Below are 25,478 nucleotides of genomic sequence, written 5' to 3'. Positions count from 1 at the left end.
GGCGGAGCCATCAGCTGGTCAGCTGATACAAAGTAACAAAACAAAGAACTTTGATCCGGTCGAGAGTTCTACTACTTCAAATACTTCAGAAGGAAGTAACGTTACTGCGGACTGTAAGTCAACAGGTACGTTGTCTTTTTTTCCTCGAATGTGTACTAGTACACAAAGTACACGTTGTCCTAAAGTAGTACTGCGTGTGTTTAAAAGTATCTGAAGTCACGCGGTTTAAAGGTTTCAAGGACTCGGTCTGAAGAGTGACGTCAAGACAGAAGTCTGTCACGTGCTTCTAAAGTGATGATTTTGAGCCGAATGTTGTAGAAAAGTCCAAAGATTGTGACGTCGATGAGCAAGGCAGCAACAAAGAGAGAAAGTACTACGTGTTAGGGTTCGAGCAGTATAATACGCAGTACTCACGCGCTGATTATCTTGATGGATAATGTGTATTAACGCGTTCTTTATCCTAGTATTACTGCATATTCTAGTACTCTAAAACATCTATATGCAGTACTTATTGTCTGTACATGTGGTATTATGTAGTACAATGACCTCTAGTGGTACTACATGTTGAGGTATTCCGTGTTGTAATTTAGTATGTAGTGTATAATATTCAGTAACATCAACATGTAGTATCTTAATGTGGTACATGTAGAATACAGTGTAGTACTAACATGTAGTACTATAACATGTAGTATCTTAATGTGGTACATGTAGAGCAGTACTCTCCTAAAATATGACTTAATACACTATAATGTGTAATGATGTATTAGCTTAGTACTTAGAAACATGCAGAGTATACATGTTATATGTAGTACACCGTGTAGTACTAACATGTACTGTGTAGTATTATAGTACTAGTACAGGCAGAGTGAAAAGTAAAAAACATATAATGATAAAATAAAATAAATATTTCTCTAATCTGTGCTATAAATTTAATTTTTGTATGATTTCAATAATTTTAAGCAGTTTTATAATCAGAATCTGTGAATTAGCTCATTTCCTGTTCAGACACGTGATGTGCATCACCTCAGATTGCGCAATCCCTCACAGACAGGTTGAGCGCGTGCCTGTTTTCTCATTGTTTGTCACCACTAATATTTGTAGACACTTGTATTATAACTCCTTTATTGCAGAGAATAGCTCATTAGTCACATGTTGACATCAAACCTCAGTGAAGAGGAGCGAACAGTTCCTCTGCCTCACTGAAGGGGGCGCGCGAGTCGGTTCATGCTTATAGTTCCGTTACTCTTCTTCTACGCTTCTCTTCTTCTACGCTTCTCTTCTTCTGCGCTTCTCTTCTTCTGCGCTTCTCTTCTTCTTATATTTTGATTTGACTGCAAACATTGAAGATTAAATATCTAAACTTTTACAATTCTTAAAAGTGTGTCTGTGTCAGTGTGTGTGTGTGTGTGTGTCTGTGAGCCGGCTGTGACCATGGAAACAGTGTGTGAGCTGAATCCCCTTCTGTGATTGGTCCAGACAGCCAGTTGATGATGTCATCGGTGAAGGTGGAGTGCGTGGTGAAGGCGAGCGCTTTGATTGGTGAAGGGCCAGTGTGGGAGGAGTCAGAGCAGACGTTGCTGTTTGTCGACATCGGCGGGCAGAAAATCCACCGCTGGAGTCCATCGACCAATCAGATCCAGTCTCTGGAAACAGGTCAGCCAATGAGAGCCTTTCAGAAACATTTAGAGAACGTTTAAGAAAAGACACCTGTCTCACACCTCCTGTGGGTCCTCAGGGGACACGGTGGGCTTCGTAGTTCCTCGTAGATCAGGCGGTTATGTGGCCGGTGTGGGCCGCAGCATCGTGGCTGTCGATTGGTCAACTCAGACAGTGACATCACTGGTGGAGGTCGACGAGGACAAAAAGAATAACCGACTGAACGACGGGAAGGTCGATCCGATTGGACGCCTGCTGGCAGGTGAGTCTGGTCACCTGAGGAACCTGTCTGAGGTAACATCGCCATGGTAACAGTGTGTGGCGTCTCAGGTACGATGGGGAGAGAAGAGCGACCGGCCGAGGTCCAGAGACAACAAGGCTCCCTGTTCTCTGTGACCTCTGACCTCAGCGTGACCAGACACCTGAGCCAGGTGAGTCCACCACTCATGAACAGGTGCTGTTACCTGTCTGTCTCTGTCACCTGTCTGTCTCTCTGTTACCTGTCTGTCTCTCTGTCACCTGTCTGTCTCTCTGTCACCTGTCTGTCTCTCTCTACCTGTCTGTCTCTCTCTACCTGTCTGTCTCTCTGTACCTGTCTGTCTCTCTGTCACCTGTCTGTCTCTCTGTACCTGTCTGTCTCTCTGTACCAGTCTGTCTCTCTGTTACCAGTCTGTCTCTCTGTCACCTGTCTGTCTCTCTGTCACCTGTCTGTCTCTCTCTACCTGTCTGTCTCTCTGTACCTGTCTGTCTCTCTCTACCTGTCTGTCTCTCTGTCACCTGTCTGTCTCTCTCTACCTGTCTGTCTCTCAGGTGGACATATCTAACGGGTTGGACTGGTCTTTGGACCAGAAGACGTTTTTCTACATCGACAGTTTGTCTCTGACTGTCGACGCCTTCGACTACGACTCGACCAGCGGACACATCGGTAACTGTGTACTTGTACTGTAGTACGTGTGTGTATTTGTGTACTTGTACTGTAGTACGTGTGTATTTATACTTCAGTGCACAGATACACATGTTTGATGTGTGTGTCGCCTAGGTAACCGGCGTGTGGTGTATCGTATGGAGGAGGGGGAGGGGCTTCCTGACGGGATGACGGTCGATGCTGACGGTCGTCTCTGGGTGGCGTGTTACAACGGCGGACGAGTCGTCCACATCGACCCCGTTACCGGTTAGTCCAGACGTCCACGTTAAAAATGAAGAGGAGCGATGAAGAGCGTAAACATTTAGTATTTATAGACACAAAAGGTGAAGATTGAAAACAGTCACACAGACGACCTGCACGGACCAACAATGAACAATGTTCAGTTCATGATGAAGAACTGGAGGAAGTTCATGCTGCGTTGATGATGATGATGATGATGATGATGATGATCACCTGTCTTCTCTCAGGTGTGCGGCTGCAGACGGTCTCTCTGCCGGTGATGAAGACAACCTCGTGTTGTTTTGGAGGTCCAGACTACTCTGACCTTTACGTGACCTCAGCCAGTCTGGGCCTCGACCAATCAGGGAGAAGACAACAGCCGCTGGCTGGAGGCACGTTCAAGGTGAGACTCACCTGCACCACCGCTTCACCTGCACCACCGCTTCACCTGCACCACCGCTTCACCTGCACCACCGCTTCACCTGCACCACTGACTCACTGTGTGTGTTTACAGGTGACAGGACTTGGGGTCAAAGGTCGGCCTTCAAACTCGTTCTCTGGATGATCGCCTGTCTTATGCAGGAAGTGATCAACGCTGTGAAACTGTGAGCTCACTGTTGATCAAAAATATCCATTTACTTCTGATGTAATGTTTATTTTCACAAAGTATTTGCAGCAGTTTAACTGTAAATAAAAAAAGGATGAATCAGTGACAGCCAATCAGAGGCCTCTCTCAGTAATGTTCACATGAAGTAAAAATCAAATAAAACCTGAAAGACATCGGACCAGCGTTTAAATAATGTGAAACTGAACTCAAAGGATCCTTTGACCTATAACCTAATAACAGAAGTGAAGTCTGTTTGATTTTTAATATCACAAATCCTGACTTTAAATAAAAACGTCTTCACTTGAGTCTCCTGTTTATTTGTTGGTAACGCAGCGTTAGAGCGGAGACCATTGTTCTCTCTTCAGACCATTGTTTGAAGTTTTTGTTAAATAACTGGATGAAATCACTGATTCAGCATAAATTAATACAAAGAGTCACATTATTTTCATACTCAACAAACTTCAGTGAAAAAGCTGCGGACACATTAAACATGCTCACGGTAACGCCTGTCATATTATTATATATAGTATTATATATTATATATTAGTGCTCGGCAACGATTTACATTTTTAATCTCATGATTTCTTTGTGATTAATCTCATTGTTGTGTTGAAGTTCATAATGAATCTAAAGTAGTGCTGCTCTATGAACTAAAGCTCAACATTTGGTTTAAACACGTTAAACTCATCAGTTTAAAGTGTTATTGTTATGCACAAAGTTCAATAATTAATTCTAAAGTAGTTTATTGCGCTCTTATGTTTTAAAAGTACAGCTACACAGCGGCGGGCCTGCGTTTTATTCCTGGGCTTCACTGCTGTGCTCATTATGACGCAACGTTATTTGTTTTGTGTAAAAATGAAGCTCAACACCTTTAAACACACTGACGTCAGACAACGTCACATGAATACGTGACGGGATGCTGCGCCATGAACGGACAATGCATCAAAAAACTGAGGAGATGAAACACGCGTTCCACCGCACACTGAAGAGCATCGTTCAGATATTATTCACATCAGAGGAGCAACGTCCACCAGAGACACACGAACACTAGTAAAGATCACTCCTCCAGCAAATACACCACACCATCATAATAACACCAGAGACACACGAACACTAGTAAAGATCACTCCTCCAGCAAATACACCACACCATCATAATAACACCAGAGACACACGAACACTAGTAACGATCACTCCTCCAGCAAATACACAACACCATCATAATAACACCAGAGACACACGAACACTAGTAAAGATCACTCCTCCAGCAAATACACCACACCATCATAATAACACCAGAGACACACGAACACTAGTAACGATCACTCCTCCAGCAAATACACAACACCATCATAACAACACCAGAGACACACGAACACTAGTAACGATCACTCCTCCAGCAAATACACAACACCATCATAACAACACCAGAGACACACGAACACTAGTAACGATCACTCCTCCAGCAAATACACAACACCATCATAATAACACCAGAGACACACGAACACTAGCAACGCTACGATCACTCCTCCAGCAAATACCCACACCATCAAAATAACACCAGAGACACACGAACACTAGTAACGATCACTCCTCCAGCAAATACACAACACCATCATAACAACACCAGAGACACACGAACACTAGCAACGCTACGATCACTCCTCCAGCAAATACCCACACCATCAAAATAACACCAGAGACACACGAACACTAGTAAAGATCACTCCTCCAGCAAATACACAACACCATCATAACAACACCAGAGACACACGAACACTAGTAACGATCACTCCTCCAGCAAATACACAACACCATCATAATAACACCAGAGACACACGAACACTAGTAACGATCACTCCTCCAGCAAATACACAACACCATCATAACAACACCAGAGACACACGAACACTAGTAACGATCACTCCTCCAGCAAATACACCGTAGTTCTGTTCCTGACGGATTTATTCATCTGTAACACCGAGAGAGAAAATGAGTTCACATGAAAGATGATCACTTCAACACTTTAACTTAACTTTAACACTTTAACACTTTAACTTAACTTTAACACTTTAACTTAACTTTAACACTTTAACTTTCACACTTTAACTTTCACACTTTGCGTGGAGTATATAGACGTCTGCCACTTTACGTGTCTTCTTGTTGCTGTGCACCGTCTAAATGTGTCCCCAGAGCAACACTGGACGTAACAATGGTTCCTATCACATATTAAACCAAACAAAAATCCATCTTCATACAAACAAGTTGTACAAATAATAATATATAAACAAGCATATTAAAGCTGCTGCAGATGTAAAAACAAACACATTTAACTTACCAGAGCTGCTGTTCACTGTTTAAAGACAAAGTCCTCCTTTCTTTGTTAATAAAGAGTTTAATCTCGCGTTGTTCAGTAGATCCGTGTGTTTTAGTTCCAGTAAGATTGTAGAAGATATTAATATCAACATGTTACACTGAAGCATCAAATGTGTCACAGTATTAAAGAGACGGACGTCATGTAGACACGGTGCGTTTATTTAAAGCACCAAGTGCAGAATCACCAACAACCAACAAACACAGAACGAGCAACGCGACACAGCTTTCTAGAAAATGTATTTACACGTAGAAAACTTTGTGCTGTTTCACTTTTTTTCTTTTGTTTTAACTTGAAATGATGTTTTATGATCTTTAATGAAAAGGGTTGTGGGGGGGGGGGGGACTCCAGCAGACCAAAGGACACCTCCACCGCTCTGTCCTCGTTGGTCCAGGTGTGTTTATTTTGACCTGTCCAGGTCTCGGGTTGAGACAGGACCAGAACGCCTTGAAGGACAACCCTGCAGGTCTGTCCATATGTGTAAAGTACTGTTGGTCCAGACGTGCCATGAATCTGATGAATCTTCTTCCAGGTGTGTCCTGAACTTCATGTTCCAGACTGAAGAGTCAGTTCATCGTCTCTTATCTCAAATCTGGATTCATGTTGGAAGGGAAACTGTTCTTGATGGGGAGATGGAGATGTGTTTCCAGCGCCCCCCCACTGTGACCGTTCAAACTGCAGCTTTGAGCTTCAGGTCACACATTTTAAAAATCAACGGCAGAATTCAAACTTTCATCGCTGGAAGTTTCTGAATGGCATACTTCTTTAATATGAATTTGTGAAGTTTCTGCTGGTGTGCTAACAGGCTAACAGGCTAACAGGCTAACAGCAGGACTTCAGATGCAGTGAGCGGACGGTTGGGTTCAGGTGAACCGGGTCACAGATCAAAGAGTTTCACTCTTTAGATTGTGAACGCTCGTAATGAAAGGTGAGTAAATACAGTAGAACACAATAAAGGAGCAGAACCCTGTACAAGATCCAGTTAAAGACTTGAATTACCCAGAACAACCACAGAACCACAGACCTGCTGCCCCAGAACCAGGACTCTGGAACCAGGGACGGATCAGAGGTCAGCTGGTGTCTGTGAACACAAACTGACCAAAAAATAACATACAAGTCATGATGTCATCAGGTCACATCAAATATATTCAAAGTGCTAATTGGTCCCCTCGATTAGAAGTGGGCGTGGCCATCTGAAGAAGACATCCTCCTCAAACATGCTGACATAAACTCTTTAGCTATGATGTAAATCTCCCCCCCCCCCCTCAGTAGTGCTCCTCAGAGTGGGCGGGGTCACAGAAGAAGCGAGAGCTGCGTTTGGCTGATCGGGCCGTGAAGGGTACGGCTTTCAGAGCTGTAGGTGAGACGGAACAAAACAGCCAATCAGACGGCAGACAGAAGAAGAGAACACTGCTCACCTGGAACGCTGTGTTACCTGTGATGATGTCCTCGATGGCTCCATCCTTCCCTTCGTACACATGGCAGCTGTCTTTTCCTTGTCGTCGTCTGAGCTCTGTGAGCAGCTCCTGCTGCGGCCGCTTCACCCTGTGGGAGGGAGACTGGAGGAGGAGGGGAGGGGAGGAGGAGGAGGGGAGGAGGGGAGGAGGAGGAGGGGAGGAGGGGAGGAGGAGGAGGGGAGGAGGGGAGGAGGAGGAGGAGGGGAGGAGGAGGGGAGGAGGAGGAGGGGATGAGGGGAGGAGGAGGAGAAAGATCTTCAGAGATCTCACCAACTGATGTGTACATGATGGATGCTTGCTAACTAGCACTAGCATTAGCTGCTGACATAGCATTGGTCATGCTAATGAGACCTTCCGCCTCTGAGCCCTGCTCCTCTGAAGCTCCGCCCTCCCATCCTAATATGGTCACTTCTGGTTCCAAAAATGAAACCTTGCAGCAGCCAGAGCCTCCAGCGTCGTCACGGAGACGAGTGAGTCTTGTTGCCAGCGATCAGTGACGGTTTCCATTCTTTCTACACTGTCGACAGTAAATCATGACTCAGCAGTTCCACCGGTGGGACAGGTCAGAGGTCACAGTCTCACCTTGGTCTCCTCCTCCTCCTGCTGCTCCTCTTGCTCCAGTTTCTCCAGTAACATTTGTTCTTGACGCCTCCTTTGCTCGTTTTCCTCCTCTGCCAGCTGAACACACACATATACAGAAACACACACATTGAATACACATCAACCTTATTTTGTGTTGAGCTGAAGACCTGAGGGTCCTTCATGTCCGTAGACCACGCCCCCTGTGTGGGAGGCGGGGCTTGAGACGTGTCACTCACCCTGTAGGCCTTAATGAAACGAACGAAGATGGGGAAGAACACAGACGGCGGCATCGTCTTGGAGCTGTCCCCGAAAAATTTCACCACGTCTTCAAATGCATCCTGAAGAATCCAAACAAAAGGAACGGGTTCGATTTTACACTGCAGATTAATAATCATCAGATGTTTGTTACGTCTTCCTGCTGCGCTGTGATTGGATGAGTAACAGTGATGTCATCAGCATTAAAGAAATTGTAAGTAATGTATTATTGTTTATACTCATATATCATAAACACTTAAAATATCTTTAAAATAAAATAGCATCTAATCTTTCATTTATTTTATTCCAGAGTTAAAGTCCTGAAATCCTCAGAATATTAAAAAGTGAATTTACTTCTCAGCCATTTAGTTTTGCCCGTAAAGTCCTTGAAGTTGTGAAGTTAAGTTAAGTTAAGTTAAGTTAAGTTAAGTTAAGTTAAGTTAAGTTAAGTTAAGTTAAGTTAGCTGTGTGCTACAACTTCAATCATTTTTTCAGCCTAAATATCACTGAATTACTTTTATACTGAAGAAAATCTTCAATGTTTTGGACATTTTTTACGAAAATGATTCAATAAGGAGCTCCGGGTGAGAGATCTTAAATATATGTTGTCTTTCCTCACAAACGTTCACATGAAGCTTCATATTAAACTAAGAACCACCGTCACATTCTGAGCATGAAGTCATGATTCAGTTCATATTCACTCCGTCATTGAAGAGGAGAATGATCGGCGTGGTCGCCATATTCTGTGTAAAACAAATTAAACTCTGTGTGTGTGTGTGTGTGTGTGTGTGTATGTGTGTGTGTGTGCGTGTGCGTGTGCGTGTGCGTGTGTGTGCGTGCGCTCACCTGAGCGATGCGTGCGTCCTCCTGCAGTTTGCCGAGTCGTGATTCGTGTCTGCTGATGAAGTCCTTCAGCGTGGCGTTGTGTCCGACACTAAACTCTCTCCAGGTGAGCTCCATGCCGCGCTGCAGCTCCTTCACATCAATCAGCACGTTCTCCAGACTCACTGAGGACAGGTGAGGACACAAGACAGGTGAGGACAGAAGACAGGTGAGGACAGAAGACAGGTGAAGATAGGTGAGGACACAAGACAGGTGAGGACACAAGACAGGCGAGGACAGAAGACAGGTGAAGACAGGTGAGGACAGAAGACAGGTGAAGACAGGTGAGGACAGAAGACAGGTGAAGACAGGTGAGGACAGAAGACAGGTGAGGACAGAAGACAGGTGAGGACAGGTGAGGACACAAGACAGGCGAGGACAGAAGACAGGTGAGGACTGAAGACAGGTGAGGACACAAGACAGGCGAGGACAGAAGACAGGTGAAGACAGGTGAGGACACAAGACAGGCGAGGACAGAAGACAGGTGAAGACAGGTGAGGACAGAAGACAGGTGAAGACAGGTGAGGACAGAAGACAGGTGAAGACAGGTGAGGACAGAAGACAGGTGAAGACAGGTGAGGACACAATACAGGTGAGGACAGAAGACAGGTGAGGACACAAGACAGGTGAGGACACAAGACAGGTGAGGACAGAAGACAGGTGAGGACACAAGACAGGTGAAGACAGGTGAGGACAGAAGACAGGTGAGGACACACTCCACAGTCTGTCTTGCAGCGCTCTGATTGGCTGACAGACTCACCTGCAGCAGCCTTGTCCACATAGTGAAGCTCGTTGTAGAACAAACACTTTGCAGGATATTTCTCTCTCACTACGTTGGCGATGTAATGAAGCAAAGTCTGTTTCCTGTCTGTTGACTTTGTCTCCAGGAGCTGAAACACAAACACGGATATTATTACAAATATTCTCCGATATAAACCTCAAGTATTGTTCTTGTGTGTGTGTGTGTGTGTGTTACCAGGTCTAAACTCTGCAGTTTGAATCCGTAAATAGCTCCTCTCTTACTGCTGTTCATGTAGTTCCCCAGAGCCAAGATGATCTACAGAACAGAAGGTAGGTGTAGTTTTACTTTTCGTTCTTTAATGATATACATTTATATACATATCAACATAATAGAACCTTGTAGAGCTTTTATCCAATCAGAGTTCACCTCTGTGTCTCTAGGTAGAAGAGAGGCCCCAGGCCTGCAGACTCACCAGTGAATCCATGTGCAGGTTAAGTGAATGGGGACGATGTTGTTGATCGTCATAGTGTTCAACCAATCAGATCTTTAGTTTGACATGTTGGGCGTATTCTTTGACTTGTCAGAGCAGCTAGCTGGCCTACAGCTACGTCAGCATTACGTGCAGCTCTGTTTGCAGCAGCAGCTCTGCAGTGAGGTGCAGCGTGTGCTGTGATTGGTCAGTGGGCGAGCACGTGACTATTGTGAAACGAAACTTACAGCAGAGTCTTAGTCGGAGTAGTGAGAGTTCAAATTGAAAGATATGGAAGAAATTATGATATTTTTAGCATTTTGCTTGGTGTAGATTATTTATTCTTTTACCTAGCTTTGTTTTTTAACACTCAACGGCTGAAGGAGGAGAAACGGATTAGTGAGTTGGGATTTAACTCTTTGTCAACAAAGAAAAGAGGATGTGTTCAGCATTTGGTAAGTCAACTGGTTTGTTTTTTTACATCTAATATCTGAATGGCCCTTGAGTGTGCAGCAGAATGCGTGTTGCTGCTGTTGTTTTCCCGTTAAGCTAGTTAGCCTAGCCTCCCGGAACACTTGCGGAGCCCCAGCTGTTTTTTGTTGCTGCTGTTGTTGTTGTTCCGGTTCAGAGGTCACACAGACCATCGTCTCCTACTGAGCGCAGAAAACATTATATTTCCTACAATTTAAGCTTCTGCATTTTCCAAATGTACTAGTATTATTCAAACGTATTGTTCGGTTTGTAAGCCTCGTACGAACGGTTTCATACGAATACGTCTATAGTTACAGCCGTAGAACCGAATAATACCCCTAGCTGTGGCGCCATCATGTGGTTATAAGGTGGTATTTCAGCAGTGAAGGTATAAAACGCACGGCCCGCCACTGATTTATAGTGTAAATACTTCCATACAAACACAGACTGACCTCCAGGATCTTCTTGAGCTTCTGAGATGACTTTATAGAAACTGAAGCAGCGATCATGGCGTGGAGTTGCTGAGAGAAAACACAACAAACATCCATTAGTCTGTACAACTGTCTGTCTGTTTACCTGTCTGTCTCTATTTGTTTGACTCTCTTTTCCCTTTTTACTTGTTTATGACATATTTAAAAAGTGGATCAATATTTCAAATATCTTTGATTTGTTGATTTTTTTAAAGTATATTTAATCCTAAAAAAATGTTTTCTAAAGAACATCTCATATTCAGTGAGCATTTAATTATCCCATTTAACCCATGAAAGACCGTATCTATCGCCTTTGGTTTAAACCCTTCATACATCTTCCCTGATCTTCATTTCCTCTCTGTCTGTCTTACCGGAGTTAACATCTGGACGTTGTCTGTGAAGTTGCCCATGAAGGTCATGATGGACATTCTCTGAGTGAGTCGTTCGATGCGACTGAACTGCATCATGAAGCGATCTTCGTCACTCAAAGCCTCCAGAGGTTTTCTGTCCCTCTCGTATTGTCGTAGAAGCTTCACCTCGGCCTCAGTCGGCAGGAAACGCATCAGACACTCGACAAAGTCCACCCGAACTGTCCGTAGGTCGAACCTGCAGAAACACAAAATACACTGTTGAGTTACATTGAATCCCAGATGAAATACAGACCGTCCACTGTTAGTAATACTGTCTGGACTCCTCAGGTAGTACTTTCGGTAGTTGCACCAGTCTTATTGTTCCTGGTGGACTTACGTGTGGATGGCGCGACAAGTGACCTCCGGTCCCTGGCCGGCCTTCCTTAGAGTGATGGCCAGGTTCTTAGACCTGTTGGCCTCCAGCAGAGAAACTTTGGATGGAGCTTTTTGAGGAAGTTTCTGTCTGGATAGAGTCAAGTCCACTGCTGGACCCTGAGCCTTTGTCTTAAACAGCTCCTCAAACTCCTCCACATTCAGGTCCTGAGAGAGACACACAGAGAGAGAGACAGGCAGCCTCTGTTGTACAATCTCTTCAGCACTGATTAAAGCCTTGCAGGCTGTACAGCAACCTCAGCAATAAACAGTCTGTCAAGTGAAACTGACCAAAGTATACTTCAGACCTTGTTTACTCACTTTCTGCAGCTTGAAGCTTTTCTCACCTTGACTTTCATATATTTATAAATAACACATGTTTCCCTTAAAATCTAAATAACCTGAATACTTGAATGTAACTGTTGTATTACCTGCAGGATGGCCTCATCGTCGATGTCGTTGAAGACGGTCCCGTTGATCTGACTTGGCTTCAGGGCGACCCAGTTCAACACAGGCATCCTGAACTTGGTCTGTATCGGCTTCTTTATCTTCACCGCTGTTCATCACAGAGACAGACAGGTGAGCAAGGAGACAGGTAGTCTACTCATCATCACATTTACTTTGAGAAGGATGAAAACCTAGAGTGTGTTCGGACTGAATGTGAAGTCAAATTTCACTTTGGTCTTTGAGTTTGACGGCTGTTTGTTCACCTTCAACAACAAAAGTAGAAACTGAACAGACGTTCACTATAACGCTAACCCCGTTCACCTAACGCGCTGTAACGCAATGGTGGAGCGAAGAGGAGCGGTGGTGGAGCGAAGGTGGAGCGGTGGTGGAGCGGTGGTGGAGGAGCGAAGGTGGAGCGGTGGTGGTGCGGTGGTGGAGCGATGGTGGAGGAGCGAAGGTGGAGCGGTGGTGGTGCGGTGGTGGAGCGGTGGTGGAGCGAAGGTGGAGCGAAGGTGGAGCGGTGGTGGAGGGGTGGTGGAGCGAAGGTGGAGCGAAGGTGGAGGGGTGGTGGAGCGGTGGTGGAGGGGTGGTGGAGCGAAGGTGGAGCGGTGGTGGAGCGAAGGTGGAGGGGTGGTGGAGCGGTGGTGGAGCGGTGAAGGATGGAGGATTATGGAGAAATGTAAAGATGTAAAATGTAAGATAGTAAGTAAACGTACAGAATAACTTGAGAGGACCGTCTGTCAGCAGAACGAGAGAAAAAACATGTTTAAATTAAATTGCACAGTTACCATGACAACTGAGAATTCTGGATTGTGATTGGCTGGAAGGGGTCGATTCACTTATAATAACTGGAAAGTAAAACCAAACACCTGCGACTCAGGCTCACCACCAACAAGAAGAAAGATCAACAGAGGACACGTCAGAAACACGTGTTGATATCAGTGAAGGATTCCCTGAAGGCTTCATGTCAGGAGGTCATCAGCCTCTATGAACATGAGGGTTCACCCCAACACGTCCAGTTAAACCCTCACAACTATCGGCAAACTATTTGGCAAACTCATAGACAAAAAGACTCCATGAAACATGGAGAGTTAAGATGGTAGAAATCTGAATAGAAATAAACTTAAAGCACATCTTGTAAATCGACGTTTTAGAAAGTTTTAGAGGTTAAAACATGAAAACAACAATCCATCTGTTCGTGTTTGTTAAATATTTGCTGTGGTTTAACTTCTCACCTTGTTGCAGTGACGTACAGGTGTACTCCAGTACACCTTAAATGACGTACAGGTGTACTCCAGTACACCTTAAATGACGTACAGGTGTACTCCAGTACACCTTAAATGACGTACAGGTGTACTCCAGTACACCTTAAATGACGTACAGGTGTACTCCAGTACACCTTAAATGACGTACAGGTGTACTCCAGTACACCTTAAATGAAGTACAGGTGTACTCCAGTACACCTTAAATGACGTACAGGTGTACTCCAGTACACCTTAAATGAAGTACAGGTGTACTCCAGTACACCTTAAATGACGTACAGGTGTACTCCAGTACACCTTAAATGAAGTACAGGTGTACTCCAGTACACCTTAAATGACGTACAGGTGTACTCCAGTACACCTTAAATGAAGTACAGGTGTACTCCAGTACACCTTAAATGACGTACAGGTGTACTCCAGTACACCTTAAATGACGTACAGGTGTACTCCAGTACACCTTAAATGACGTACAGGTGTACTCCAGTACACCTTAAATGACGTACAGGTGTACTCCAGTACACCTTAAATGACGTACAGGTGTACTCCAGTACACCTTAAATGACGTACAGGTGTACTCCCGTACACCATCATGGTGGTCCAACAGTATCAACAGAAACAAACAGACCTTCGTCCTGATGTCACGTTACTCTTTAAGTGCATATTTCCGATAATATTTTTGAACGTTACCTCAGTCTGTAAATGCATCATTTAAACCCTCTTGTTCAGTCTCACCTGCAAGTCCAGAGTTAAAGATGACCGTGGGCCCACCCGAACCTGGGAGAGGGGGGGCCACAGGGGGAGGAGGGGGGGGCATGGGGACGGAGGAGGAGAGCTCACTGGTCCGACATGGAGGAGGAGGAGGTGGAGGAGGGGGAGGAGGAGGAGCAGGGGGGGGAGGTGCAGGGTATGACCAATTGGACACTTAAAAGACAAAGAGAAGAAGAAAGAAAACGGGTAATGTGTAAATGTTTGGACTAAAAGTTTATCATTTGGGAGTACTTTGAGTATTTGGTAGCATCACTTTGCAGTACTATTTCTTTTACTGCAGTGGGAACTCCTTTATGAATTTTAGGATTGAACATTGTGTTGCTGAAACTCACCTGTGCCTGGCATTGGTGGCGGAGGAGGTGGAGGGGGAGGGACCGGCATCCCTGGAGCTCCGCCTATCACCGGTCCCATGCTGTGATAGGCTACGGTCTCAGGACTGTGGAATCAATACGGTAATCAATCAACAATCAACAATCATCAGTCATTGGGTTCCATTTTTGTTCAGGAAGAAAACGTTTTCCCCTTTTTTGCATTGATTTGGAACTCTGACATGTGGCTCAACACAGTACTTGACGATCATTCACAGTATTGATTATGAGGGGAGGGTTCCTCAGGGGGTTCCTCAGGGGGTTCCTCAGGGTTCTGTTCTGGGTCCTTTTCATTTGGGATTTATTCCTGCGTACGTCTGTGTGATGAACATTAGTCTAGTATTCACCACCAGAGAGAAATATAGCAGCTAGTCTCTGACAGCGGAGTAAACGGGGACGTCTCTCACCTGGGGGACAGGTTTGGACAAGGTGGCGGTGAGGGGGAGGCGGAGTCACCAACTCCCCCGTCTCCCTCTCCTCTCTGGGGTTGAGGAGCTCCGGGTCCTCCGGCCTGTTGGGCCTCCTGAGCCTGTCGCTCCAGACGGCTCTGACGCCGGATCGTCTGGTCCTTCTCCCGAACAATCCGCCGCAAGGTGTGCACCTGAGAGTTACTGCTGGCGTACACCTCCTGCACAAGTGAGAGGAACATTCCAACATTTACATTTCTATCTTGTGTTCAGGTTCAGAAACATCATCAGACGGTGTCTGTCTCTATGGTGTCCAAATGTTTGTGTGGTTTCCATGGCAACGGCACTGACCCGGGTGTTGTCCAGCTCCTTGTTGGTTTGCATCAGCTGTTTCTCCAGTTCAACGATCTTCAGCATCGCTTCATTCTCCACGTCCAGAAGACGCTCCGACATCTGAGGGACACAGGGACGGGTTAGACGACACCTGTCTGTCTCTCATTGTTCTCTTTGACCAGCAGACGCTTCCACATCTGAGAACAGCGAGAGACAGATCAGTACCTGTCTGTCTCTCCACCTGTCTGTCTTACTGTGCCGATGCTCTCCTCCAGCTCCTCCACTCGCTCCAGAGCAGCGGTTTTGGTCTCGGCGTCCTCCAGCAGTGTCCCGACGTCAAACACGTTGTCGAGATACGCCTGAATCTGAACCTGAAGCCTGTCGCTCTCTGTGTGCTTCAGCCTCTGGTGAGACAGGTAGAGACACGGGTTAACACAGAGACAGCCCTCGTGTGATTGGCTGAGAGCGGGACATGTGACCGTGTTACCTCCAGGTGTTCGTCCAGGTTTAGTTTTGTGAAGTCGTACTGCAGATGTACTCTGAAGTTCATGTCCTCCACCGAGTGAACCACGATGTTGATGAACTGCATACAGGCCACCTGACCACCGTCACCACGGCAACAACAGACACAAGTTCAGTTATTTACCTGCTGATGTAATCCTCATATACATTCTAAAGATAGTTCATTAAAGTTCACATAGAGTTCATCTCTCGTACCAAAAAGTCGATGTTGTCGTCTTCGTTCTTAAAATGTTCCATCAACTTCTCAAAACGCATCGACTCCGAACAAACCTGCAGAAGATCAACGAGCCATGAATACTAAATCCATCAGTCTGTAGAGAGCTGTGTGTTCAACACTACAGTGTGTATGTGAATGTCTCTGGCACCAACGAAGAAGTCAAACAGCGGCAGCAGAAGAAGAATCGCTTTCTAAACGGTTTGTAACTGTGACATAAAACTGACGTGTGTGTGATTTTTACAGTTTTGAAGTTGTCGAAGGCTGACAGGATGATCTCATGTCCTCCTCTGACCAAACACACCGCCGCCAACAACTCCAACACCAGAGCCTTCGTCCTGATGAAGACGGGGAGAGAAAGACCAGCAGACGGTTAGTGGTACCTGTGTCTGTCTAGTTCCTGGTTAGTACTTTGTGTACCTGTGTCTGTCTAGTTCCTCGTTAGTACTTTGTGTACCTGTGTCTAGTTCCTCGTTAGTACTTTGTGTACCTGTGTCTGTCTAGTTCCTCGTTAGTACTTTGTGTACCTGTGTCTAGTTCCTCGTTAGTACTTTGTGTACCTGTGTCTGTCTAGTTCCTCGTTAGTACTTTGTGTACCTGTGTCTAGTTCCTGGTTCGTACTTTGTGTACTTGTAGTACTGACCTGGGGTTCCTGTTGTTGAGGCTGAGGGCGATCTCGTTGACAGCGTGAGGGTGAGACATCACCATGTTGAATCCGTACTGAGGACACAGATGAAGTAGCGGCTCAGAGAGAAGCACCATGTAGAACAGTACCTGATGTATTTCATGTACATTTAAATGTTACCTGGTAATTCATGATGGCTCTCAGACACATGACACAAACATGAACGTCGTCTTTCTTACAGACGAGTCGTGAATTCTTCAGAGTTCGGCGACTCGGCAGAGTGTTGGAGCGCGTCACCATCGCAGAGCTGCAAAGACATCAGATTATTACTATTATATTATTACAGCTGGTCCCTGCTCAGACATCAGATTATTACTATTATATTATTACAGCTGGTCCCTGCTCAGACATCAGATTATTACTATTATATTATTACAGCTGGTCTCTGCTCAGACATCAGATTATTACTATTATATTATTACAGCTGGTCTCTGCTCAGACATCAGATTATTACTATTATATTATTACAGCTGGTCCCTGCTCAGACATCAGATTATTACTATTATATTATTACAGCTGGTCCCTGCTCAGACATCAGATTATTACTATTATATTATTACAGCTGGTCCCTGCTCAGACATCAGATTATTACTATTATATTATTACAGCTGGTCCCTGCTCAAACATCAGATTATTACTATTATATTATTACAGCTGGTCCCTGCTCAGACATCAAATTATTACTATTATATTATTACAGCTGGTCCCTGCTCAAACATCAGATTATTACTATTATATTATTACAGCTGGTCCCTGCTCAGACATCAGATTATTACTATTATATTATTACAGCTGGTCCCTGCTCAGACATCAGATTATTACTATTATATTATTACAGCTGGTCTCTGCTCAGACATCAGGGTTGTGTTCATGCTACCTGATGGAGTGTCGAGCTGCTCTGGGAACAGATGAGGACGGGGATGGGAGGCTGCAGTCTCCATGAAGGTCTTCTATGGACCGACTCCAGGGAGAGTCGATGGACGAGACCTCACCTCCAGACTCAGACGGCTCTCCATCGAACCTGAACACAAGAACAGGACCGGCTTCAACGAACAACAGTTTAAACACCTTTAAAGGTTCCAACTGGGAGAATTCAAAGAAACATGCAAATATGTAACGATGGAGGATTTAGCTTGTTCACACTCACGTGACGGCATATTGAGCGAAGGACAAATACTCGACCAACACATCCAGACCTCGATTCTCCTCATTCAGAAACTCTCTGACCCACCTGAGAGAGAGAGAGAGAGAGAGAGAGAGAGAGAGAGAGAGAGAGAGAGAGAGAGAGAGAGAGAGAGAGAGAGAGAGAGAGAGAGAGAGAGAGAGAGAGAGAGAGAGAGAGAGAGAGAGGTTATGTGGAACAAGCTAAACCTTGAAATGAATCAGTATTTTCACACTAACGAGTCCTTTCAGTCGTGAATCTGTTTTAATAGTTTTCATGTTGGAGTCTGAAGGACTCGTTCTGACAGAGAAACGCTTCAGTGAATCTCTGGTGGTTGTAGAAGCTGTTTGTGTTGAAGAAAGGAGGATGTTGACATATTTAAGTCTGCATTGTTTTGTCGACTCGTGTCGTTTGTTTCGAACATCAAATAATTAGTTTTACTGATGACGAGTTCATTCACGCGTTCAGAACGGTGCTGTCTGCTTTATGATGATGATCTGAACACTAACCCAGAGGCCAACATTCATTTAACCGACCGGACAGATTCATTAACAAATGAATTGAATATAAATGTAATTTCCAGGCGACAGAGTTTCAGAGAGACAGACGGGTACCCGATGTGGTTTGTGCGAAGAGAAATCTCCAGTTCTCGAAGCATCTGAGTCGACTCCTGGACCCTTCTTCTGAACTTCTGCAGACAGACAGAAGAAAGACATTTAGATGTAATAATGATGTAAATAATAATAATAAAATAGTCTTACAATAAACAGAACAACAAGACTTCTGTTGTAAACGTCTATGAACTACATTTCCCAGCTCACCTTGCGTGTGACTGCCGGGTCGAGGAAGCCTCTGAGTTTCTGGATGTAGGTGTGAGGAGGGTTCTTCACCTGAAACCTCTCCTGAAGCAGGATGACATCACATGTGAGGCTCCGCCCACCAGAAATCACAAATGACTCAACTGTTGTAATGAGAATGAATTATAATGTGTAATGTGTGACAACGATCAGTGTGTAAAACTACAGAAAGTCGTTGTTAATATGATGAAATATTGTTAATAAATGTTTCTGTGAAGAGTCTCGGACCACCAAACTAAGTCCTGGTTCTAGAACAGATTCAAACTCATGAACTTTATTAACACACTCACTTGATCACAGATCAGCTCCCACTTCTTGTCGTTGTCATAGGAACGCAGCAGACGCACCTTGTCAGGAGGAAGATTCATCGAATTCTGAAACAATTTGTCCAAAAAAGAGTTTAGAACTTCTAGTGAACATTCAGAACCGGTCCCCTTAAATCCAGCCAGCTATCCAAAACCTCCAGAGAAATATCCAAAAAACTTCAAACCCCCCCAGACCCCCCAAGTCCTCCTCCAGACCCTCCAGACCCCCCAAGTCCTCCTCCAGACCCTCCAGACCCAGGATCTCAGCCCAGTCCTCTATTACTTGTTTCTGTTCTCTAAACTCCAGTAAACCAAAAGTAAAGAAATATTTCTGGAACATTTATAAAGTAAAGTCGAAGTCTGAATGTGAGACGGATCTGGTTCAGGTTCAGGTTCAGTGAAGACCAGCTCCCAAACAGGAAGACACACAATCATGGAAACCAGAATAAAACAGAGAATGTGATCATTTCATCACTGATGATAAAGCCGAAGACAGAAATAATAAATATATACAAAGACAGAAATCTGTGATTTACTAAATCAAATAAATAGAATAGAGTTCAGTATCAATAAACAATTATTATTTCAACATTTATACATTCATATCAAACGTTCAGTGTGTGTGTGTGTGTGTGTGTGTGTGTGTGTGTGTGTGTGTGTGTGTGTGTGTGTGTGTGTGTGTGTGTGTGTGTGTGTGTGTGTGTGTATTTACCAGGGCGATGGAGAACCGCTCCTCCAGCTCTGCTGGGTCGGGCATCGGGAGTCGAACCGGAGCGGCTCTGGACCGGATCACTGCGAGCTGGGTCTCCATGCTCTCTGCGTTACCCATCACACCGAACACACACACACACACAGTGAACACACCCACCTACAACAATACACACTCAACAGACGCACAGCGGCAGGAACATGTGGTCGGCCATCACACACAGAACACAGACGGGCGGTCGAGGTGATGAAGGCCTGTCTGTGTCTCCTGTCTGTGTCTCCTGTCTGTGTCTCCTGTCTGTGTCTCCTGTCTGTGTCTCCTGTCTGTGTCTCCTGTCTGTCTGTCGTTAGACGGCAGAGATCGCTGGTCTCTCCATCCCGTCTGTCTGTCTCTCCGTCTGTCTGTGTGTCTCTTTGTCTCTCGTCCTCTCCGCCGCCGCCGCTGATGATGCTGCTTCTGATGATGATGATGATGATGAAGAGGATGCTGATGAAGAGGATGCTGATCCAGATGAAGCTGTTGTGTTGGTAATATGAAATGTGTGTGAGCGCGTGTCGCAGATCAGCCGGTTAATCCTCCCCCTCTCCTCCCCCACATGAAGAAAGAAAGAGAGAGTCGGCCTCAGACAATGAGCCTTCTGCTGCCACAGGCTCCGCCCACTACACACCCGCACACACACACACACGCGCACACACGCGCACACACAGGGTAGAACATTAATAATAAAATAATATGTAACATTTAAATATATTTAGTCTAAGAATCCAACACACGTTTTTAAAAATATATTTAATGTTTTATTATATAATAATATAATGTTTAATATTACAAGCAAATATAAAGCAGCACACCTAATGTAATACTCAGTGGTAGAAGTACTTTAGTCTCTGATACTCAGTGGTAGAAGTATCTCAGTACTCTGGGATACTCGGTGGTAGAAGTACTACTACTACTACTAACTTTATTTTTATAGCGCCTTTAAAAACAGATTTCTCAAAGCAGCGAAAACAATAATAACGGAAAGCTCAGTGAGAATAAACTGAAATTAATTTAATACAATTATTGATAAAAATGATAAAAAATATATAATAAAAAAATTATATATATATATATAAATAAAATATATATATATATATATATATATATAAATAAGTACTCTTGTAGTTTCTGATACTCGGTGGTAGAAGTATCTCGGTACTCTGTGATACTCTGTGGTAGAAGTACTTCAGTACTTAGAATAGAAGAGCTCCCTCTGGCGGAGACTCAGTGAACTGCAGGTTACAAACTAAATAAATCTCTGGAGGGAAAGTAAATAATCACTAATCAATAAAATGATAAAGTTACATAAACAAGTGAATATGACACTCAAATAAATAATCATGAATCAACTGAAGGAGGGAGCAGATCAATAGTTATTGATTATTGATTGTCTGGTTGAGTTGATCAAAGATCAAAGTGATATATTAAATTAATACAAATTAATTACAATACAGTCATTTAGCAGACGCTTTTATCCAAAGCGACTTACAATTCAGATTCTATCACATTCTACACCGTAGGCACAGCTACAGGAGACATTTTGGGGTTAAGTGTTGCTCAAGGACACATCAACAAGCAACTAGTGGAGCCTGAGCCGGGGTTCGAACCACCGGCCCTGCAATCCACTTCGCATAATATTATTTTATGCAAAACTGAACTCAGTCTAAATGAAGTTCTTTTCAGTGGAGAAAATAAAACTGAAATAAAACTCAGTTTAGTTTGTTGATCAGTGAAGTTTATTCTGAATGAACTAATAATAATAATAATATTAAATATAAAATAATCTCCAACACTAATAATAATAATAAATATATAATAAGCATTAACACTAATAATAATATGAAATGTATAATAATCATTAACACTAATAATAATATTAAATATATAATAATCTCCAACACTAATAATAATAATAAATATATAATAAGCATTAACACTAATAATATGAAATATATAATAATCATTAACACTAATAATAATATTAAATATATAATAATCATTAACACTAATAATAATATTAAATATAAAATAATCTCCAACACTAATAAATTATAATACATATATAATAATCATTAACACTAATAATAATATTAAATAGAGAATAATCTCCAACACTAATAACGATGATAATAATAACCATGATAATATTAATAATGATATGATCATAACAATAGCCGTATCCCTTTGATGTGTCGCCTCACTGCGGCTTTAAACCGGTTCAGCACCACGGACAGCTCTCTGCAGGACTCCCGCCCTCATGGTCCATCAGGCTGCGTCACAGAGAGAGAGACAGGTAGAGACAGGGGGACACGTCGAGACCACCACAGAGAGACAGACAGGTCATTGATTTGTCTTCATGATGGATTTAGATTCTTAACGGTTTGACAGTCAGACAGCTCCTCCGCTGCTGCAGAAAGGCTCGCGCTGCTCGGTGTTGTAGTCGTCATGGGAACAGCGCTGTCTCTGTCTCCGGGCTCGCGCAAAGTTGCAGCTCGCGGGCCGGAGAAGCTTGCGCTGCAGAGACCACCAGAGACCTGCGAGGAAGAAGAGGAGCAGGACGAGAAGAAGAAGAAGAAGAAGCGGCACCCGGTACTGCTGCACGCACTCAGCTGGAAGAAACGCCTCGTTGCCGCACGAGCCAAGAGGAAGGGCGGGAAGAAGGTGAAGCCCGTGGTGTCCGAGCCTGGACACGTGCAGCAGGAGCATCCGGATCAGGCCATCGACAGCCGCCACAGAGCTCTGAAGGTCGGACACAAACACGGACCCATCCCGGTACCCGTACCCACCGTTCCGGAACAGAACCAGAACCAGGGAAGGCCAGACCTGATCATCTCACCACGGAGGGTGGTGGTGCAGGTGTGTGTGTGTGTGTGTGAGTGAGTTTGTGTGCTTGTGCATATACATATATATATGTGTGTGTGTTATTTATATATATATTCTCCCTAAAAAATATGCATAAACAGTACATTCACACACAACTTATTTCTGTATTTAATGTTTACATTTTATACTTAATGTAGATTCATGAACATGAAATAAATGACAATATAAACTGAACAAACACTAACAACTCTCACTTTAGACATTAAAGGAGTTCATCATTTTAAATCAATGAAACACATTTAAAGTTCAAATCAGAGTGAATTTAGATGAATATTTTGAACCAGCTGTTTATGAAACTTGTTCATGAGCCAAGCCCCGCCCCCTCTGCTGCTCAGTTACCATGGAAACCACACTGTCACTAACTGAACTCCTGACAGAATCCATTGCAGTCATCAGATTCTATCACCTTTCTACACCGTAGGCACAGCTACGGGAGCTATTTTGGGCTTAATTGTCTTGCTCATGGACTAGCAGAGCCTGAGCCGGTTCCTCTGATTGAAGGACCTGCTCTCCACTGAGCCGCAGTCCCATCCAGAGAGAAATGCTGTGATTGGCCAGTCTGCTCTTGAAGGCGGGACTTATGGAACATTTAATTCCACCAACCAGATACGACTGTCTGAGTATTGCAAAAAATATATATTAATTATGAATAAATGTAATTAATTCATTAATAATATATTTTGTATTACATTGTCTCCTCTCTCCTGGTCTCTTCTCCTTGTCTCCTCTCTCTTGGTATCTTCTCCTTGTCTCCTCTCTCTTGGTATCTTCTCCTTGTCTCCTCTCTCCTGGTCTCTTCTCCTTGTCTCCTCTCTCTTGGTATCTTCTCCTTGTCTCCTCTCTCTTGGTATCTTCTCCTTGACTCCTCTCTCCTGGTCTCTTCTCCTTGTCTCCTCTCTCCTGGTCTCTTCTCCTTGTCTCCTCTCTCCTGGTCTCTTCTCCTTGTCTCCTCTCTCCTGGTATCTTCTCCTTGTCTCCTTTCCTCTGCAGGCGTCCACAGGTGAACTCCTTCGATGTCTTTCTGACTTTCTGTGTCGACGTTGTGTCAAACTGAAGGAGCTCTCGTCCAATCAGATCGTCCTGTGGTTCAGAAACGTTGACCGAGCGCTTCTGGTTCAAGGCTGGCAGGTCGGTTTCATTCATCATCTAGTCCCCAGACCTCTACATCTAGTCCTCAAACTCGTCCTCACAATTCAATAACAAACCGTATAGTGCTCATTTATTTCTGTCTTATTGTGTCCATCCTTGCTAAAATGTGTAATTATGTTTATTAGTATGTGTACTTATATGCTTTAAAGGGTACTCAGAGGCTCTTAACATGGTAAAAACATATCAAGAAGAAGAACAAAACAAAGGATTACCTTGTGTTGATTATTATAACAATAGATTAAAGATTAAAGCAGATTTAAACAGGATGTGAGGGAGAATGTTTGATATGTTGAGGAGAGCGTTTCAGAGGCAGTGATGGAGAAGGCTCTGCCCCCAAAGTTCAATGCTTTGGAAGTAGTACACGTTTATCTGATCTCGGCAGTACTAGTACTCTCCTCTCTGCAGTACTACTTGTTCTGTCTCTATAGTACTAGTACTCTCCTCTCTGCAGTACTACTTGTCTCTATAGTACTAGTACTCTCTGAGTAGTACTACTCTTCTTGTCCCCCTGCAGGACCAGTGCTTCATCAGTCCTGCCAGTCTGGTCTTTGTGTACCTGCTGTGCAGGGAGGCGGTGGACGAGGACATGTCTTCAGAGCAGGAGCTCCACGCTACCTTCCTCACCTGTCTCTACCTGGCCTACTCCTACCTGGGCAACGAGATCTCGTACCCCCTGAAACCTTTCCTAGTGGAGTCCAGCCGTGATGCATTCTGGGAGAGAGCGCTGGAGCTGATCGACTGGCTGAGTGCTGACATGCTGAGAATCAATGCTGACCCACACTTCTTCACCGAGGTCTTTCAGGACCTGAAGAACCAGGGAGGAACTAGGGAGAAGGAAAGGGAGAAGGAGAGGGAGAAAGAGAAGGAAAGGAAGAGGGAGAAGGAAAGGGAGAAGGAGAAGGAAAGGGAGGAGAGGGAGAAGGAAAGGGAAAAGGAGAAGGAGAGAGAGAAGGAAAGGGAGAAGGAGAAGGAAAGGGAGAAGGAAAGGGAGGAAAGGGAGAAGGAAAGGGAGAAGGAGAGAGAGGAGGGAGAGAAAGAGGGTGAGAAGCAGGAGAAAAAAAGGGAGGATGACAGTCAGAAAATGGAAGAGAAAGAGAAAGACGGAGGAAACAGAATGGATGATCTGGATCGTTAGGAGAGGAGAAGAAGAAGTAAAACAGTATTTGTTAATGAGACTCGTCCGGCTGTACCTGCAGCTTTAAAACTATCACCATGGTGACTGAACAGAAGTCTGAAGAGTGGCATGCTGTCAATCAAACCAACTGTCAATCAAACCAACTGTCTCTTCTGATTGTGCCATTGTGGATGTAGATGAGTTTCCATGGCGACCTAACATATAATCTTGAGCCTTAATTTGTTTAGTTGCAGAAAGTTTAATGTGTTGGTGCTACAGGATGGTATTATATACATATATATATATATATATATTGTATATATATTGATTTATTACAATAGACAGAAAACATCAGATAAAC

General features: G+C 44.1%; 3 protein-coding genes across 5 annotated transcripts; 2 read left to right on the top strand and 1 right to left on the bottom strand.

The window, feature by feature from the left end:
* Nucleotides 1-10: 10 nt before the first annotated feature.
* rgn (regucalcin) lies at nt 11-3,712 on the top strand. Of its 3 annotated transcripts, none has more exons than XM_079185751.1 (8): nt 11-125; nt 1,477-1,653; nt 1,736-1,918; nt 1,987-2,087; nt 2,467-2,581; nt 2,696-2,827; nt 3,049-3,203; nt 3,315-3,712. In XM_079185751.1, the coding sequence occupies exons 2-8, from the start codon at nt 1,488-1,490 to the stop codon at nt 3,363-3,365; spliced, it is 903 nt and encodes a 300-aa protein (XP_079041877.1). In that variant the 5' UTR covers nt 11-125; nt 1,477-1,487; the 3' UTR covers nt 3,366-3,712. The 3 variants fall into 3 exon arrangements, with proteins under 3 accessions (XP_079041877.1, XP_079041878.1, XP_079041879.1); XM_079185752.1 differs by having other exon boundaries at nt 23-125; nt 1,394-1,653; XM_079185753.1 differs by having other exon boundaries at nt 70-125; nt 1,481-1,653.
* A 3,336-nt stretch (nt 3,713-7,048) lies between these two features.
* On the bottom strand, nt 7,049-20,052 carry fmnl2b (formin-like 2b; the record flags this gene model as incomplete). Its single annotated transcript, XM_079185717.1, has 28 exons — nt 7,049-7,137; nt 7,219-7,342; nt 7,823-7,918; nt 8,059-8,160; nt 8,924-9,084; nt 9,720-9,849; nt 9,936-10,016; nt 11,094-11,162; nt 11,483-11,717; nt 11,859-12,061; nt 12,325-12,449; nt 13,057-13,077; nt 14,335-14,523; nt 14,703-14,806; nt 15,146-15,366; nt 15,497-15,598; nt 15,733-15,882; nt 15,966-16,076; nt 16,196-16,270; nt 16,459-16,552; nt 16,858-16,934; nt 17,020-17,146; nt 17,777-17,920; nt 18,047-18,130; nt 18,676-18,752; nt 18,883-18,963; nt 19,209-19,292; nt 19,936-20,052. The coding sequence occupies 28 exons, from the start codon at nt 20,050-20,052 to the stop codon at nt 7,049-7,051; spliced, it is 3,273 nt and encodes a 1,090-aa protein (XP_079041843.1).
* A 2,106-nt stretch (nt 20,053-22,158) lies between these two features.
* On the top strand, nt 22,159-24,883 carry LOC306715238 (cyclin-dependent kinase 5 activator 1-like; the record flags this gene model as incomplete). The annotated part of the gene is made up of 4 exons (XM_079185552.1): nt 22,159-22,264; nt 22,385-22,827; nt 23,845-23,982; nt 24,518-24,883. Coding segments are annotated over 4 exons (1,053 nt in total), but the record flags the coding sequence as incomplete, so codon positions are not given.
* Between the last annotated feature and the right edge of the window lie 595 nt (nt 24,884-25,478).

The sequence above is a fragment of the Pholis gunnellus genome, assembly GCF_910591455.1.
Source record: "Pholis gunnellus genome assembly, chromosome: 24".
NCBI classification, from domain to species: Eukaryota; Metazoa; Chordata; class Actinopteri; order Perciformes; family Pholidae; genus Pholis; species Pholis gunnellus.
Note: the sequence above shows the minus strand (reverse complement) of the source record. Positions and strands in the feature narration are given on the sequence as shown.

What these genes read in the sequence shown, in the direction of transcription:
- rgn (XM_079185751.1), top strand. Translation starts at nt 1,488, where the DNA reads ATGATGTCATCGGTGAAGGTGGAGTGCGTGGTGAAGGCGAGCGCTTTG. An exon ending in GATTGGACGCCTGCTGGCAG is followed by an intron (nt 1,919 to 1,986) that starts GTGAGTCTGGTC and finishes GTGGCGTCTCAG; the next exon opens with GTACGATGGGGAGAGAAGAG. An exon ending in CCACATCGACCCCGTTACCG is followed by an intron (nt 2,828 to 3,048) that starts GTTAGTCCAGAC and finishes GTCTTCTCTCAG; the next exon opens with GTGTGCGGCTGCAGACGGTC.